The sequence below is a fragment of the Peromyscus maniculatus genome, chromosome 3 (assembly GCF_049852395.1).
Source record: "Peromyscus maniculatus bairdii isolate BWxNUB_F1_BW_parent chromosome 3, HU_Pman_BW_mat_3.1, whole genome shotgun sequence".
Lineage (NCBI taxonomy): Eukaryota > Metazoa > Chordata > Mammalia > Rodentia > Cricetidae > Peromyscus > Peromyscus maniculatus.
Window position 1 is genome coordinate 44,241,265 of NC_134854.1, and position 14,731 is coordinate 44,255,995.

A 14,731-nucleotide genomic window follows, 5' to 3' on the forward strand; every position below is an offset into this window, starting at 1 on the left:
GGACAGCAGTGATTTCTCCTGTGTCTTGCCTGTACCCTACATGCCTGGCACTGTCACCAGAGAAACAGACCTTTCCCCAGTATGCAAAAGCGTGCGGTGGCTGTTCATGATCCTCTGCCTCTCACCTAGGTGTACGAGTTCAGAGTCAAAGAGTCCAGTGTCATAGCACCTGTCCCCACTGAGGATGTGGACACTCCCCCAAGAAAGAAGAAAAGGAAACACCGGTAAGCCTGCTGAGGAGCCGCTGCCGTGTGGGCCAGGGCGTCTCCCACGAGCAGGAGTCAGTTTTCACTTGATGATTATAAGAAAGCTTTTAAACCGCTGTCAGATGCAGACCCACGGAGACCTCCTCCTCCCTGATGGCTGCGTTACCCTTGTGGGCAGTCACTTCAGGATATCAAGTCATACACATTTTGGTTACCACATCCATTGGATTTTGGTTGAGAAAAACATACTGCAGTACAGACTACATAAACAGTTCCTTTACTATTTGTTATGGAATGTTGTAAGACGTGTTCCTCCTGTGCTCTCTGGGCCACTGTTTAGAAGTGTCTTTTATTCTAGGAGCCTGGAGTTTCTAAGTGTGTGCCATTGCTTTCTGATATTTAAAGTGAGCCTCATCTAAGTCTGTGGCTCTTACCTCTCACGAAGGCTTACAGTGAATAAGTGTACAGAATGCTTTTGTAAATGTAGAGCCAGGGAAACCATGATTGGATCCCGCCATCCCTAACCTGCTGTTTTTTAAAATGAAAAGTGTAGTTGAGTAGGTAAGGAGGCTGTTAAATTATGCTTCAAAAATTCAGTAGAGGCCCATAGTGTATGTGTTGCATTGCTATTGTAAATCCTGTAAAACTTTACAGAAATTTCCCCATGGGAACATGAATTTAGACTTTCATAGATGCTTCTGAATTTTTGGTTGAACAGTTTCTTGCCATGCAGTTCAATTGGGTGGTTAATGATGCCTGCAGTTATAGGGAGTATCAGTGTCCATATAATGCAGACAAGACTGAATCGGTGGATATACACAAGGCCTCCTTAGTCTTAACCAGGCAATGTGGACAGGTACTTTCTTGCAGACTTCTGGGCATGGCACCGCCACCTGAGTGAGCATGTTCCAGGTCAGTGCGAGCTGACAGGTAGTGTAAGGCTCCCCGTGCCTTTCAGCACTCGGCGCTAATCGCACAGACAGGCCCACTTAACCAGGGCTGGGGATTGGCAGCCCGTCGGCCTTACACCTTCACACTCAAGTTTGTTTTTCTTTTTTTGCAGGTTGTGGGCGGCGCACTGCAGAAAGATACAGCTGAAAAAGGGTCAGCATCTCCCCACTTACCCCCATTATTAGCTAAAACTTCTTTTGTCTTCATTTGTTTTAGAGTAGAAACTGGATTGAAGTTTTGGTTATTCTGATTTAATTGACTTCTACTTAGCAAATCAATTTAAATGAAATGTGTCTGTTGCTCTCCAGTTATTGCTGTTCAGAAAGTGAAATGAGTCGGATGGAGTGAGTTAGTGAGAGGCGGTGAAGCAACACTGTGGCAGGGGGGCTGAAATGTGAAACCAAGGTTTTAAGCACTTGGGGGTGGGAGGCGATTTTTTTCCCACAGGAGTGTGTATTTCAGTAAAGACAGCCAGTAAAGGACGTTCCAGAGGTAGTGGGGAAGAATGTCTTGTTAATTGTGATGATCATTTCCCATCTCCCTGGATTCATTGGCTGCGTGCTGTTATCTTTACTCAGACGGCTCCTCTAACCATGTTTACAACTATCAACCCTGTGACCATCCACGACAGCCTTGTGACAGTTCGTGCCCTTGTGTGATAGCACAAAATTTTTGTGAAAAGTTTTGTCAATGTAGTTCAGAGTGTAAGTATTTGTTGCTTTGGTGCAATTGCATGAGAATTGAATAGGCCTTTGGTCAGCAGCTGAAAATGGTGATTTAAATGAAGACATAGGGACTGGGATGCTCTGATGGCTGGCTTTAGGAAAGCTGCTTAGTCCCAATTAGTCAGTGAGCGTTTATGTGCTGATGTCCTGTCAGCCTCTTGGGCAATGTGTGTGCGTGTACACACAAGCCAGGCAGAGTTGTAGTAATGGATTGGATTTGTCTGTTTTTCTTCGGTCATTTGAATTACAGTAAAGTGGCATAGACTGTAAGGAGAGTGTGCCCAAGCCTTCTGTGGGCACCGGAGGAGAGAGCTAAGAGGGGTCCAGTGCTCAGAGTAAAGGGCAGTAGGTCTTTAGAATGACTTAACGAAGCTGTACAGAGAGTTTGGATACCAGGGGATGGACGAGAAATAAATACGGCTTATTGCAGCGGTTCTCAGCCTTCCTGACGCTGTGACCTTTTAATACAGTCCCTCATGTTGTGGTGACCCCCCAGCCATAAAATTATTTTCGTTGCTATTTCATAACTGTAATTTTGCTACTGTTATAAACCATAATGTAAATATTCATGGAGATGAGAGTTTGCCGAAGGGGTTTCGACCCACAGGTTGAGAACTGCCGGCTTACTGGCCTGGTCCAGGGCCATGAGTACCGTTCATTCCGAGACCTTCCTTCCCCTGGTTAATTTATCGTAGAACTTAAGTCCATATGCCATTGAACAAGTGTGAAATAGACAACAAACCAGCTCTTTCTCAGTCTAGCAGCTTCATGTGTGCTGTTCCTGTTTGCTCGTCTCTACGGTGGAATAGTAAGGGAAAGGTGGTGAGGATTTAAATGCCGTTCATGTGCTCAGCAAGACACTGGCTGCATTCCTGTGCAGGGTTGTGATAGCATGATGATTGCTAGGTGTGATGGTGACGGTGATGAAACTTATCCCCGAAGGTCAAAACCGGTTTCCTGGGTGCCGGTGCAAGGCACAGTGCAACACCAAGCAGTGCCCGTGCTACCTGGCGGTGCGCGAGTGTGACCCTGACCTCTGCCTCACGTGTGGGGCTGCCGACCACTGGGACAGCAAGAACGTGTCCTGCAAGAACTGCAGTATTCAGCGGGGCTCTAAAAAGGTAACTAAGTCTGTCTGCAAACGTGTTGTTGTTGTTTTGACAGCATCTTATGTAACCTGTGCTGTCCTCACACTCACTGTGTAGCTGAGAATGAACTTGAATTTCTGATCCTCCTGCCTCTGTCTTCTGAGTGCTGGACCTACGTATGTTCTCCATGCCTGACTTTTTACGGTGCTGTGGATTGAACCCAGGGCTTTGTGCATGATAAGTACTCTGCCAACAACTGAACTTCATCCCCATCCTTTGGAAGATGGCTCTTTAGTCTTGGAGATTTTGTCTGGGAATAACAGAAGTAAAAGGGTCCTTAAAGGTGCCGCTGGGGGAAGAGAGAGATGCTCGGGTGTTGTTGGGTCATGCAGGTGTCATCCACTCCCTGTCTCAGATTTAAGGTGTGATCATTTGTTCCTCTTAAACACTCATTCTTGACTGGACTCTGACTTCTAAGTAGCAGCTCTCAACAAGGACAGCCTACGTCTTTTGGCCACCTGTTCCTGGCATTTTTCTTTAATTTTATTCTCTTGGTCGTAAGTTTAGTACGTTCTGCAGCTTCCTCCTTGTTTTTCTTAGTGTGTTGCTTCTTCAGAGCAGCACCTTGGTGTTTCTGGTGCAGGACACATGGAAAAGATTCCCGTGCTGAATCTTGGGTGCTGTAGTCCTCGACCTTTTTTGTTTAAGGACTCTGGCAATATATTGTCAGGCATCATCTTCTTTAGAGAGAGTGAAAAGCTTCCAGATCCTACTAGCTCTTTTGGGCTCCAACCACTGAGACACAGTATCTGTCGGTCCAGGAGTAATCCTTCTCCCCTTTTTTAACAAAATAACCAAGTTGAGAACACTCAGGGTGGCATCCACAGACAGACTTGAACTTGCCCTTTCCAGTTCTCCTTTGTCTGTAACAAGAACGTTCAGCTCAAGGGCAGGTGCACACTTGGCTGGGGTCAGGATACCTTGTTTCCTGGAAAACTTGTGTTGTTGTTCCCACCCCTGATTTAGACCACAGATCCTTTCCATCCTTCACTCGGAGCATCAGCAGCTGCTTCTGTGGCCGTGAACTTCTCATAGAATGTACAGTTTGTGTTCATAGTCTATTTCAGTTAGTGTCTGACAGCTGGTGGCTGGAGAGCAGATACCCAGCTTCATCTTGACACAGCCGACCACCTAAAAGAGCTAATGCACTCTCATATTTCCCATAAAATAAATGCTTTACTGGATGGTAAGATAAACCTGAAGTTCTGAGAAGTAGTAATGCTGTCAGAATTGAAATAGGAATCATCTAGTATTTTAATAGTTGATTCAAACTTTCTTGTTTTATTAACACAAAGACATTGTGTCTCCTTAATGGAAACAGATGGTGCCTCCTATCAGAGTGTACAGGTACATTATCATTGTGTTTGTGTGTTTGTTTGTTTGTTTGCTTAGGATCCTTTCTGTGCATAGTAAAAGATGGAATTCCTTCAGCAAAGTTCTGGAGGCTTCGTTCTTGATCTTCAGTGTCCTTGAGAAGAGCCAGGCACGGGGTGCGTGCTCACAATCCCAGCCCTCTAGAGAGTGTGTGAGGCGGAAGCTCATATGTGAGCTGTATCATAAGACTCTCAATGCACAAACACCCTTAAAGTCTTCAAAATGCCCCATCCAGCATTATGTATTAGAAGCCTGGGAATTGCACATAGGTGATTCTAATGAGTAGGCAGGGAGTAATTACTGAGCAAAGGAAGTCTGAATGATCTGTTGCACTAGGAAGACTCAATATCTTTCTTTAATTAGTCCTTTCCATCACAGTAGCTGATATTATTAGCTGTTTAATATGTAGCAGGCACTGTTTGAATACTTACCCCATTTTACAAGTAAGGAAACCCAGATTCATAAGACTTGCTGTCTGATGAGATGACTCAGTGGTTATAATCCAGTACTCATATGGTGGGAGTAGAGAACTGAGTCCTTAAGGTGTCCAGCACACCTGCACCATAGCATGCCATGAATTAAACAAAAAGAATTGTAAGTTTGGAGCAAGAAACACACTCTGGTGTCTGTTGTCCCCGCTGTCACCACTCTGCCATCCCCCCCCCCCCCCCCCCCCCCCCCCCCCGCCCTGTGAGGTGATGGCACATCTCTGGAGCCGTCACATGGTTGATAGCACCCTGATATTTCCATTTTTAAAGCTATATTTATATGTATGCATGTATATATGTGCACCACATGCATGTCTGGTACCCGCACAGTTCAGAAGAGGCTGTTGTGAGCCACTGTATGGGAACTGAACCCGGATCCTTCGCAGGAGTAGCTAGTGATCTTAACTGCTGGGTCATCCCTCCAGCCCCAGATCATCCCACTCTTAGGGATCCTCTTTGAAATCCTTCTCTTAGCTTTTTTTTTTTTCTTCCTTGGGTTTTTAAACCAACACTGTTCATGGAAGATCTGATCTGGATTAGCTGTGCAGTGATTTTTCTCTTTGGGGTTTTGGGTCATTTTACTTTAGGTGGCTACATATATCCATTTAGGTCATCAGATTATAATGATGTTGTCTGAGTTTGCTCTGGCACGTTTGTTCAAAACTCTCTCTCTGTCTCTCTCTGTCCCTTTCCCTCTCCCTCCCCCCCCCTCCCTTAGTGTCCTGGCCCCAGCTTTGCCACTGTGGGCTAGATCTACCCTTCCTTCAGCTTGTTCGTAGAGTGGGCATGACGTTCATGCTGCCGTGTCTCCTTGGTGACACCTTTGCCTCAGAATAGAACTCTGTGGATGTAGCTTCTACCACCTGGGTTCACCTGGTTGTTTCCACTGACTAGTTAGCTAATTTCTGATCAGGAAGGTGATTGGGAAATACACCTGACAAGGGTGGATCAGAATGCGAAGAAAGAAGTTTGGATGATCTGGGAATCCCTTAAAAGTCACAAGAAGGTTCTCCGTGAAGCATGCTAAAGAGCTGTGATGAATAGTTATCATGTCAGCCAGGCAGTGGTGGTGCACACCTTTAATCCCAGCACTCAGGAGGCAGAAGCAGGCAGATCTCCAAGTTCCAGGACAGCCAGAGCAACACAGAGAAACCATGTCTCGAAAAGCAGAAAACAGTGGTCATCTTGGCCTTCTTTGTGGGATTGATGAATCATAATATTCTTCATGGTAATTTTCTATGTTATTATGGGAAATTGCTAGAAGGAAGCTTCTGTGGAGGAAATGGCAGGGTCTCCAGAAAATAAAGACCAGTAAAGAACCAGAATGTGCTGAAGACTTGAGCAGGCAACAGAATGCACTTTGGGAAATATAGGGAAAGATCCGAGAAGAGTGGTTGGTGTACTCACATTAAATTTGTTTCATCAACCAGCTGTGGTGGTATACCCGTATTCGGGGGTGGTGGGGTGGTGGTAAGCCACCCTTAGTGACACCATGTCTCAAAACCATAAACCAAAACCAAGGTCTGGAGAGATGGTGCCATGGCTAAGGAGCTTGCCCGTAGCCATGAGGACATAAGTTCATATCCCCAGCACCCATATCAAAACCAGGTAATGCCATGCACTAGTCACCCCAGTGCTGGTGAACCTGGGATCTAACTGAAACAGCTCTAGGTTCAGTGAGAGAGATCCTGTCTCCAAAGAAGTAAGGTGGAGAGCAGTAGATCCAATACCTGAAGGTGCTCCTGACCTGCACATGTGTCCACACAGGCAAACAAGCACACATGTGCACACACATGCATACACTACACATACACACACTAAACATAAATAAAAACAAAATTTTGTGTTTCTGTTTTGCCACAGTGACAAATAGCTGAGAAAACACTTAAAGGAGATAAAGTTTTGGGTGCTAGCATTTCAGCACATGGGTACTGGCCTCTCTTGCCCTTGGCCTGTGCATAGTGAGGCAGAGCATCGTGAGCTGGGTAGCAATCCATGGCACACAAGATGCACATTTAAAAGACATGCTGCCAGTGACCACTTCCTCCGACCAGAACTCACCTAGTCTGCACCCCCCAATAATGCATCTGTCAAGAGATCGATCTCCTAATTAGTTCAGAGCCCTCACACTTCAGTCGCCTCTAGGTGATCAGTGCACAGGCTGGGCCCAAGCTTCCGGCACGTGAACCTTTTGGATTGTTTGGTTGAAAGTGAGTTACCGGGAACTGGAGGGAAGTAAAGGGCAGTGATCTCACACACCTCCCTCACCGAGAACCCGCGACACCAGAGGCCCGGTCTGGTTTGGTTTTCCTGGAAGAGGGTATTTATCCTGGGTTTTGTTTAGAAACATTAATAGTTTTCCAGACACACTTGGCAACTTCATCCCTACCAAATCCAGTTGGGCACTGAGTATTCCCCTCGGCCGGGCCTGAGGTTTGACCGTGGTCATCTGTCTTCACTGTGCAGCCTGCTCGTCTCAGTCTGCCTTTGCTCTGGTCTCAGTATGTGCTTGTGCTTCTTCTCTAGCACTTACTGCTGGCACCCTCCGATGTGGCAGGCTGGGGAATCTTCATCAAAGATCCTGTGCAGAAAAATGAATTCATCTCCGAGTACTGTGGAGAGGTGAGGTGCTCCTATGTGATCCAGTGGTCTTGTGTATAGTAGCAGCTTGCATTACTTTGGGCAACTCCAAGTTAGAATGAATTAATACTGACCACCCCATAGCCCGGACTTCTTTGTATCTGTAGATTTGGTTTGTGTAGTAACTAGCTAGATTGCTTTGGCTTGGTCATGTTTGCCTTTTGTTATCTGGAGATAAGGGTTGGAAACAAGCGCTTTGCTGTGTGGAATTGGTCCGACTTAATTGGCAGATGAGCGGATGGGGATCCAGAAACAACAGCATTATTAACGTGACCGTTTTAGTTGTAGAGCTGAGGGGGGAAAAGTCACAAAACAGCTTCAGAAAGTTACAGTTTGCATTGTTTTTACTCAGCAGGAAGATGATATAATCATCCTCTCTAGGAATATTGCTTAGGACATAGAAATCTTTCTGATTGGAATTTTTAAAAATGTATTTTTTGGGCTGGTGTGACAGTTCTGAAGGTAAAGGCACCTGCTGCCAGGTTGATGACCTGAGTTTGGTCCCCAGGACCCACATGATGGAAGGAGAGAAATGACTCCCACAAGTTGTCTTTTGACCTTCACACATGGGGCATGAGTGCACAAGCACACACACACACACACACACACACACACACACACACACACACACACACACACCCGTAATTAGTAGATAAAATGTAATAAGATTTAAAACTTCTTTACTGTTGTACATTGCTAACTAGAGAAGAGAATTTGGCTACTGTGCCCCCTCGGCCCCCTCAAGAGGGACCAGCCTTCTGTTCATTGGCTCTTTCATGTCGGAACAGGTGTGACCACTTACTTCAACACAGTTTCCTCCTGTGTCTTCCTTTCAGATCATTTCTCAGGATGAAGCGGACAGAAGAGGGAAAGTGTACGACAAGTACATGTGCAGCTTCCTGTTCAACTTGAACAACGGTACGTCTGAGCTGGGAGCACTTAGCTCCCTGGGGATGGATTGGGTTTTCAAGTTTGGAGGTCAGCAAGATGGCGGGAAGGAGGCACCTGCCCACAGGAGCAGCTCTGGGGTTTCCTGTCACCAGGCCTAGGCTCAGGGCTGTGTGAGGAAAGGGGAGTCCCCTGTTGAGTAGAAGGGTTGTGTGCAGGAGACAGTGAGCACCAGGCTCTGCTGTCACAGACGCTGGCTGTGAGGGGACATTGTATCTCCCGCTGCTCCCTGGACCTGGGCTGAGCAGTTACAGCGTCCTCTTGGGTCAGTGCCTCTGACCTGGGAGGACAGGCAGTGTGTGGACAGCACCTTGTGGCCCCAGGATGTCGCCCACAGGTTGTGAGGAAAGCAGCAGCTGCCACAGCCTTCTCTGTGGAAATGTGTCTGCTCAGCAAACATTCAGAGGAACCTTCAGCTGGACTGGTAGAGCAGTTTTGTTTTTAACGAAAGTGTTCCATAGAAATAATTTTTCTATGTAATCTTAAATGTTAATATGCCTACTTCTTGGCAGGACTACATTTTTAAGGCATGTTTTGCTCAGCAATATATAATTGAGAAGTCATGGCATTTGAGAGCCATATTTAACAATCAAGGATTCATTTTAATCTAGAATAGCATTTTCTTCCAAATGTCATTTTATATTGAATTAAATTGAGTGTTTTATTTGCTTTTGAAGTCAAATCCTGAAGAACTATTTCTAAAACCATTATAACTTTGCTCCATGATTGAAATCAGTCACTGGACTGTTTGGTTTTTCTTTTTAGATTTTGTGGTGGATGCAACCCGCAAGGGCAACAAAATTCGTTTTGCTAATCATTCAGTCAATCCAAACTGCTATGCAAAAGGTAGGCTTTTAAGTTGGAATCGCTAGTTTGATATAAAATTCCTTTTTTTTTTATAACCAGCCAAATGATAGCAGACTGCAGTATCTCGGGGGTGGGGGTGGGGACACTTGCTGTGGACGGTCAGCCTCCCGTGGCCTGTCTGCCTGCTCACTGGCCCCATGTTTCTCTTTCCAGTTATGATGGTTAATGGTGACCACAGGATAGGGATCTTTGCTAAGAGAGCCATCCAGACTGGTGAAGAGCTGTTTTTTGATTACAGGTTGGTAAAATACACTTTTAGTATCTACAGGCTTTCTTTTCCTGTTCTGTGGGCTGGGGTGAAGGCTGTTTGTACGATCTTTGCAGATCTGCCATCATTGGAGGGGGCATTCTTCTAATTGGCCAGTCACTATTTGCTGTGGGCTCCAGTAGAGAGTTCTATGTTCCCACAGTGTGCGTTGTGTGTTAATTATACAACGCTTATTTGAAAAAAATAACAAACCCCATGCAGAAAGCTACATTTAGCACCCTGCTCTGATAACTGGCTGTGACCCCTGGGGCTTATTATGTCTGGAGTCACATCTGTATCCTACAGCGCCCTTTCTCATTGGTACAGTTTATGTATCTTTATTGGTAGCACATTGTATCTTCGTTGTTTTCATTACCCTGTGGTCACTGTGGATTCTTTCTGAGGAAGCTAGTCACAACCAGTGACAGACAGTGTAGTGTTCCACTGTCAGGAGGCAGGCTGGCAGTGTAGTCCACCTGGCTGTGGGCCAAACCTAACCAGTTACTTAAGTATGATCCAGTAAAGATTTCTAGCTAGAGAATTCTTTTTTTTTTTTAATATTTATTTAATTTTATTTTATGTGCATTGGTGTTTTGCCTACATGTATGTCTGTATCCTCTGGAACTGGAGTTACAGACAGTTGTGAGCTACCATGTGAGTGCTGGGAATTTAACCTGGGTCCTTCATGAGGAGCAGCCAATGTGCTTAACCCCTGAGCTATCTCTCCAGCCCCTAGTTAGAGAATTCTTGTGGCCGAATATCCATCCCACTCAGAAACTTAAGTTGTGCAAATGGGGGCCTGTGTGTGCCTAGTTCTAGTCCATTGTGGTGACACCTGGGGACTGGAACAGGGTCCCCGTGGGGAGGTCACAAGTGGCTTGTCTCATGCTTGCTCTAAGTGGGCCAGGGTTGGAGGCAAAGCTGTCCAGCTTCCTTAGTGGTGGGACCCTCAAGTGCCCCTCTTGGCGCCTACTTTCTGAATCAGCACAGCCAATGGGGTTGTTCTTTGGCACTGGCCATTCTTTCCAAATCATGATTCTGCTTTTGCAGTATTAGACCCAGACGTCACAAGGTGGGGTTGCCTCAGGGCAGAGTGCTGCAGAGGCACAGAGGGGCTGGGGGTGATCAGTCAGTGACAGATGCATGCTTCCCCGTCATGCCTGCAGCTCTGTGATGGGGCGGGGTGTGTGTTTTAGTCCTCTACGTCAGCAGACTTGGTTCTCCTGATGGTCGACAGTAGACGTCTCTTTCATTTCTTGTTTATGTTCTTTCAGATACAGCCAGGCTGATGCCCTGAAGTATGTGGGCATCGAAAGAGAAATGGAAATCCCTTGACATCTGCTACCTCTTCCCCTCCTCTCTGAAACAGCTGCCTTAGCTTCAGGAACCTTGAGTACTGTGGGCAATTTAGAAAAAGAAAATGCAGTTTGAAATTCTGAATTTGCAAAGTACTGTAACAGTAATTTATAGTAATGAGTTTAAAAATCAACTTTTTATTGCCTTCTCACCAGCTGCAAAGTGTTTTGTACCAGTGAATTTTTGCAATAATGCAGTATGGTACATTTTTCAACTTTGAATAAAGAATACTTGAACTTGTTGACTTACTTGTCATAGAGCGGCATCAACTGATTCTAGAAAGATCTCGTTCAGTGAGAAAACACAAAGTTAGCTTTGCATTTCCAGTTGTCTATGAATCTTTAAAAACTAATAAACATACTGGCATAGTGGTTGCCTAGATTCAGTGTTACCATTGCCATTGCCTTTTCGTCTTGAGTGAACCTCACTGATGTGGGTTCTGGGCATTCAGCGAGGAAAGTAAGTCAGCAGATGGGTGGAGCACATTCCAGCCAGCTTGTACCCCAGGGAAAGCTGATCAACCTCCAATCTGCTGTCCATATGTAAAATGATTGTGGTTGGACTAGGTTATGTCTAAGAACCTATACATCTTAAATTCTATAGTTTAGACAGTTAAAGATGCTGGTAGGCAGGTAAGGGTAATGATCTATCCCAGTACTTGGAGAGCTAAGGCAGGAAGGTTGTGAATTAGGGATACCCAAACCCAGCCTGGGCTGCCTGGTGAAATGGTCCCAGAAAACAGAAAACACACATAAATAAGCTAACTATAGTTTAAATCTCCAAGGGGTTTAAAATAGCCCCTTCCAAATCCCCACTGAGCTGGGGACCTGGACTTCCTTGGCAGCTAGTCACAGAGTAGTACTCTAACTGCTCAGCGCCCTCCAAGGCATGCTTACAGCTCCAGTGTGGAGATGGTCACAACAGCTCAAAATCAGTCCTCTAGGGTTTGTAATACCAAGTTACAGTTTCTAGAGTTAGATATGATTTGTATTTATAAAGGTACTTAAAAAAACCTTCACTTTTACATTATATACTAAAACTCACTTTGTCAATTTCCAAGATAGTTTCCGATCATATCAATTCACAAGGCGTAGCAACTTGGATCTTTGATTAATGTAGATCAGGAGGGGTTCTAGTGACCATGGCTGCTCTTCATTCTCCACTTGGCACTTGCATGGATTGCCCTGGACAAAATGGGTAGCCATGTTTAGTGCTGAGGTGGAGAACACTTTCTTCTACGAAATTTCTTAAGATTACCCAATAGCCTTCCTTGTTCAAACAGGCAAGTGGGGCACATCTGTTCGGTATAATGTGGGACTGTTCAGGACCCCCACGGATTGTTCGTGGCATCAATGGTATCTACTGACATAGCTCATTTGGCCATGATTCTCATCTCCAGGTATCAACAGCTGGAAGGAGGCGTTCAGATCGAAGTTACTGGTGTGTCAGACACAGGTCATATTGGTAGAGCAGTGATTTGGAGAACTTGTGTTACAGTCCAGGTTGGCTTGAAACCTGCTATGTAGCTGAGAATCACTGAACTCCTGAGTCTGCCACTACCACCTCTCAAGTGCCGGGACCGCTTACAGGCACTCTTTTGGTTTTAAAAACCATGGTTAGAAGTTTACTTTTTTTTAAAAAAAATCTTGATTTAGTGTGTGCCTGTACTGGTATGCCACTGTGCGTGCATGTTTACAAGAGTCAGTTTTCTCCTTCCCCATTGTGGGTCCCCGAGCTCAAACAGGTCACCAGGCCTGGCAGTGAGTGCCTTGACCCACTCACAACTCTCACTGGCTCCATTTGATAAGGTTCAGTTCTAGATAGAACCAGTCAGCTTGAAGGGCATGTATGGGGGGGTATGGCACAAAGCCTGACGCATGGGTAAACCAGTCTGCAACACCTCATCCATCCAGACTGATGACCAGGAAAAGTACCACGTCATTGCTTGCCAAATTCAAGAGACTTTATAGTTTATGTTAGAAAATAGTAATTTACCTAGAAGTACTCCTTGTTTTTCAAGACTGAAAATCACCTATCTCTAGCCTTTACATGTCCACTAGAAGGTCCGACTTCCATTTCCGCCCAAGTATTTGACCACTGCTGTGAAGACAAGGAAATTATGTGATTACAGTTGTTGACAGATCATCAAGACAGTCTGGATGTGAACATTTTGAAAGAACTTAAGCATTCGGTTACTTAATTCTGACTGGAATTAATTGAAAAAAAAAAAAAGCTTGTTTTTACATTTTGCCCTTTGTTATAAATGATTTCACTGAGGGCCATCTATAGGTCTATGTGGGTAGTGTTAGAAACAATTCCATGCTCCCCTGGTTAGACAGGCGTTATTTGGTCTGGATACCCGCATGAACTGAACCCCTAAAGTCTCGGCTACCCTGACAGCTGTGTCAGCCTATTTGATTTTTTTTTTTTTAACCCCAAATCTATGTTTTTAAAAGAAAAGCAAGCACTGATGTTTAGTCAAGAATGAACACTGTAAGATGCTTGATGGTTAGATTTCAGGAGCCCACTCATTCAATAGCCTGTTCTCATCCTTTTCTGGAGGTCTTCATGTTCCCTCAAAGGCAGTGACCTGCTATGCTGTGACCCCTGCCTGGTGGGCTCAGGCAAGAGTAAGCCATTTCCCCAGCCCTGTCAGCTGGCTTTAGTTAAAAGCCCAGCTCTTTAGACCACCAGGTTCATGTTGTAGTCGGGGAGAAGGGTGTGGAGGATGCAGACCTTGGCTTTTTATTCAGCCAGCCTAAATAGTAGTTTTGCATCCTGGCTGCCCTTACGCTCACTCTGACTCCCCATCCCATAAAAATCTCTTCTTCATTCATGTCTAGCCCTCCAGTTTTTTGATCCACCACAATAAACTTGGGCCATCTGTGTGGCTGCGTTTGGAGCCGCGGTCCTTCTGAGCTCAGTAGTAGGTCACACAACTGAAGAGTGATTCCCATTCCTGAGAATCCCGTAGCCAACAGTTCACCCGCGAAGGGCGGCCCTGATGACCCTTCTGTCTCTGGCCCCCGCAGCACTGGGATCACAGATACAAGTGAGGCCACATCTGCCTTGTGTGCATAGGTGCTGGGATCCTATGGCTGCACAGCAGGCGGGCAGATCTCTGAGCTCCAGGCCAGCCAGGGCTACACACAGTGAGACCCTGGAGAGGGCGAGACAACAGCAGGATTCTAAGAATGGAGAGCTGGGGGAGCGAAGTCTGTGAGCTGGAGGGAGTTTAGGGTAGGGGAGGAGGTGAGAAGGGCTAGGAGGCTGGTGTCTGAAATATGGAACAGGTCCTTGTGATACTGAGGGACCCTGGAGGCCACCATGAGCTCTGTCCCTTCCCCTGGATGGGAAATGACTCATCAGGAAGAGGGGAACTGGTTTCACAAGTTCCTGAGGAAGGCTGGCTTTTATCTAACTGCCAGAAACCCTCCTGTAGTTCAGGCTGAGCTCATTGCTGGACATTTGGACTGCCTTTTGGAGTTTGGGACCTAACAGATTATTTATTTTCTAGACAGGGTCTCATATATATCTCATATATATATATCCTTGGCTGACCTAAAACTTGCTATGTAGACCAGACTGGCCTTGGATTTAAAGATCTGCCTGCCTACTCCCTATAGCCTCAAAGAGTATGTTATCTGTTCCTTTTCCCTTACTGTGATAAAACACCACAATCAAAAGTTGACTCAGAACAAAGAGCTTATTTGGGCTTATGGTTGTAGAAGAGTAAGAGTCCACCAGGGTGGGAAGAATGGCGGCAAAGCAGGAAGTTAAA

At 45.6% G+C, this 14,731-nt stretch overlaps 1 protein-coding gene across 20 annotated transcripts in view; it reads left to right on the forward strand.

Moving 5' to 3' along the window:
* The window catches only part of Ezh2 (enhancer of zeste 2 polycomb repressive complex 2 subunit), a 91,063-nt gene extending 79,722 nt beyond the window's left edge, over positions 1 to 11,341 (forward strand). For 9 of the 20 annotated variants that reach the window (XM_076566397.1, XM_076566403.1, XM_076566395.1 and 6 more), the window contains 8 exons: positions 130 to 224; positions 1,270 to 1,310; positions 2,825 to 3,003; positions 7,419 to 7,514; positions 8,369 to 8,450; positions 9,246 to 9,326; positions 9,501 to 9,585; positions 10,869 to 11,198. In XM_076566397.1, coding sequence (XP_076422512.1) covers positions 130 to 224; positions 1,270 to 1,310; positions 2,825 to 3,003; positions 7,419 to 7,514; positions 8,369 to 8,450; positions 9,246 to 9,326; positions 9,501 to 9,585; positions 10,869 to 10,929 — 720 coding nt within the window. In that variant the 3' untranslated portion in view covers positions 10,930 to 11,198. Of the gene's footprint in view, positions 1 to 129; positions 225 to 1,269; positions 1,311 to 1,735; positions 1,862 to 2,824; positions 3,004 to 7,418; positions 7,515 to 8,368; positions 8,451 to 9,245; positions 9,327 to 9,500; positions 9,586 to 10,868 lie in introns of all 20 variants that reach the window. The other 11 variants (XM_076566387.1, XM_076566407.1, XM_076566393.1 and 8 more) reach the window with 3 other exon arrangements.
* The last annotated feature ends 3,390 nt before the right edge of the window (positions 11,342 to 14,731 follow it).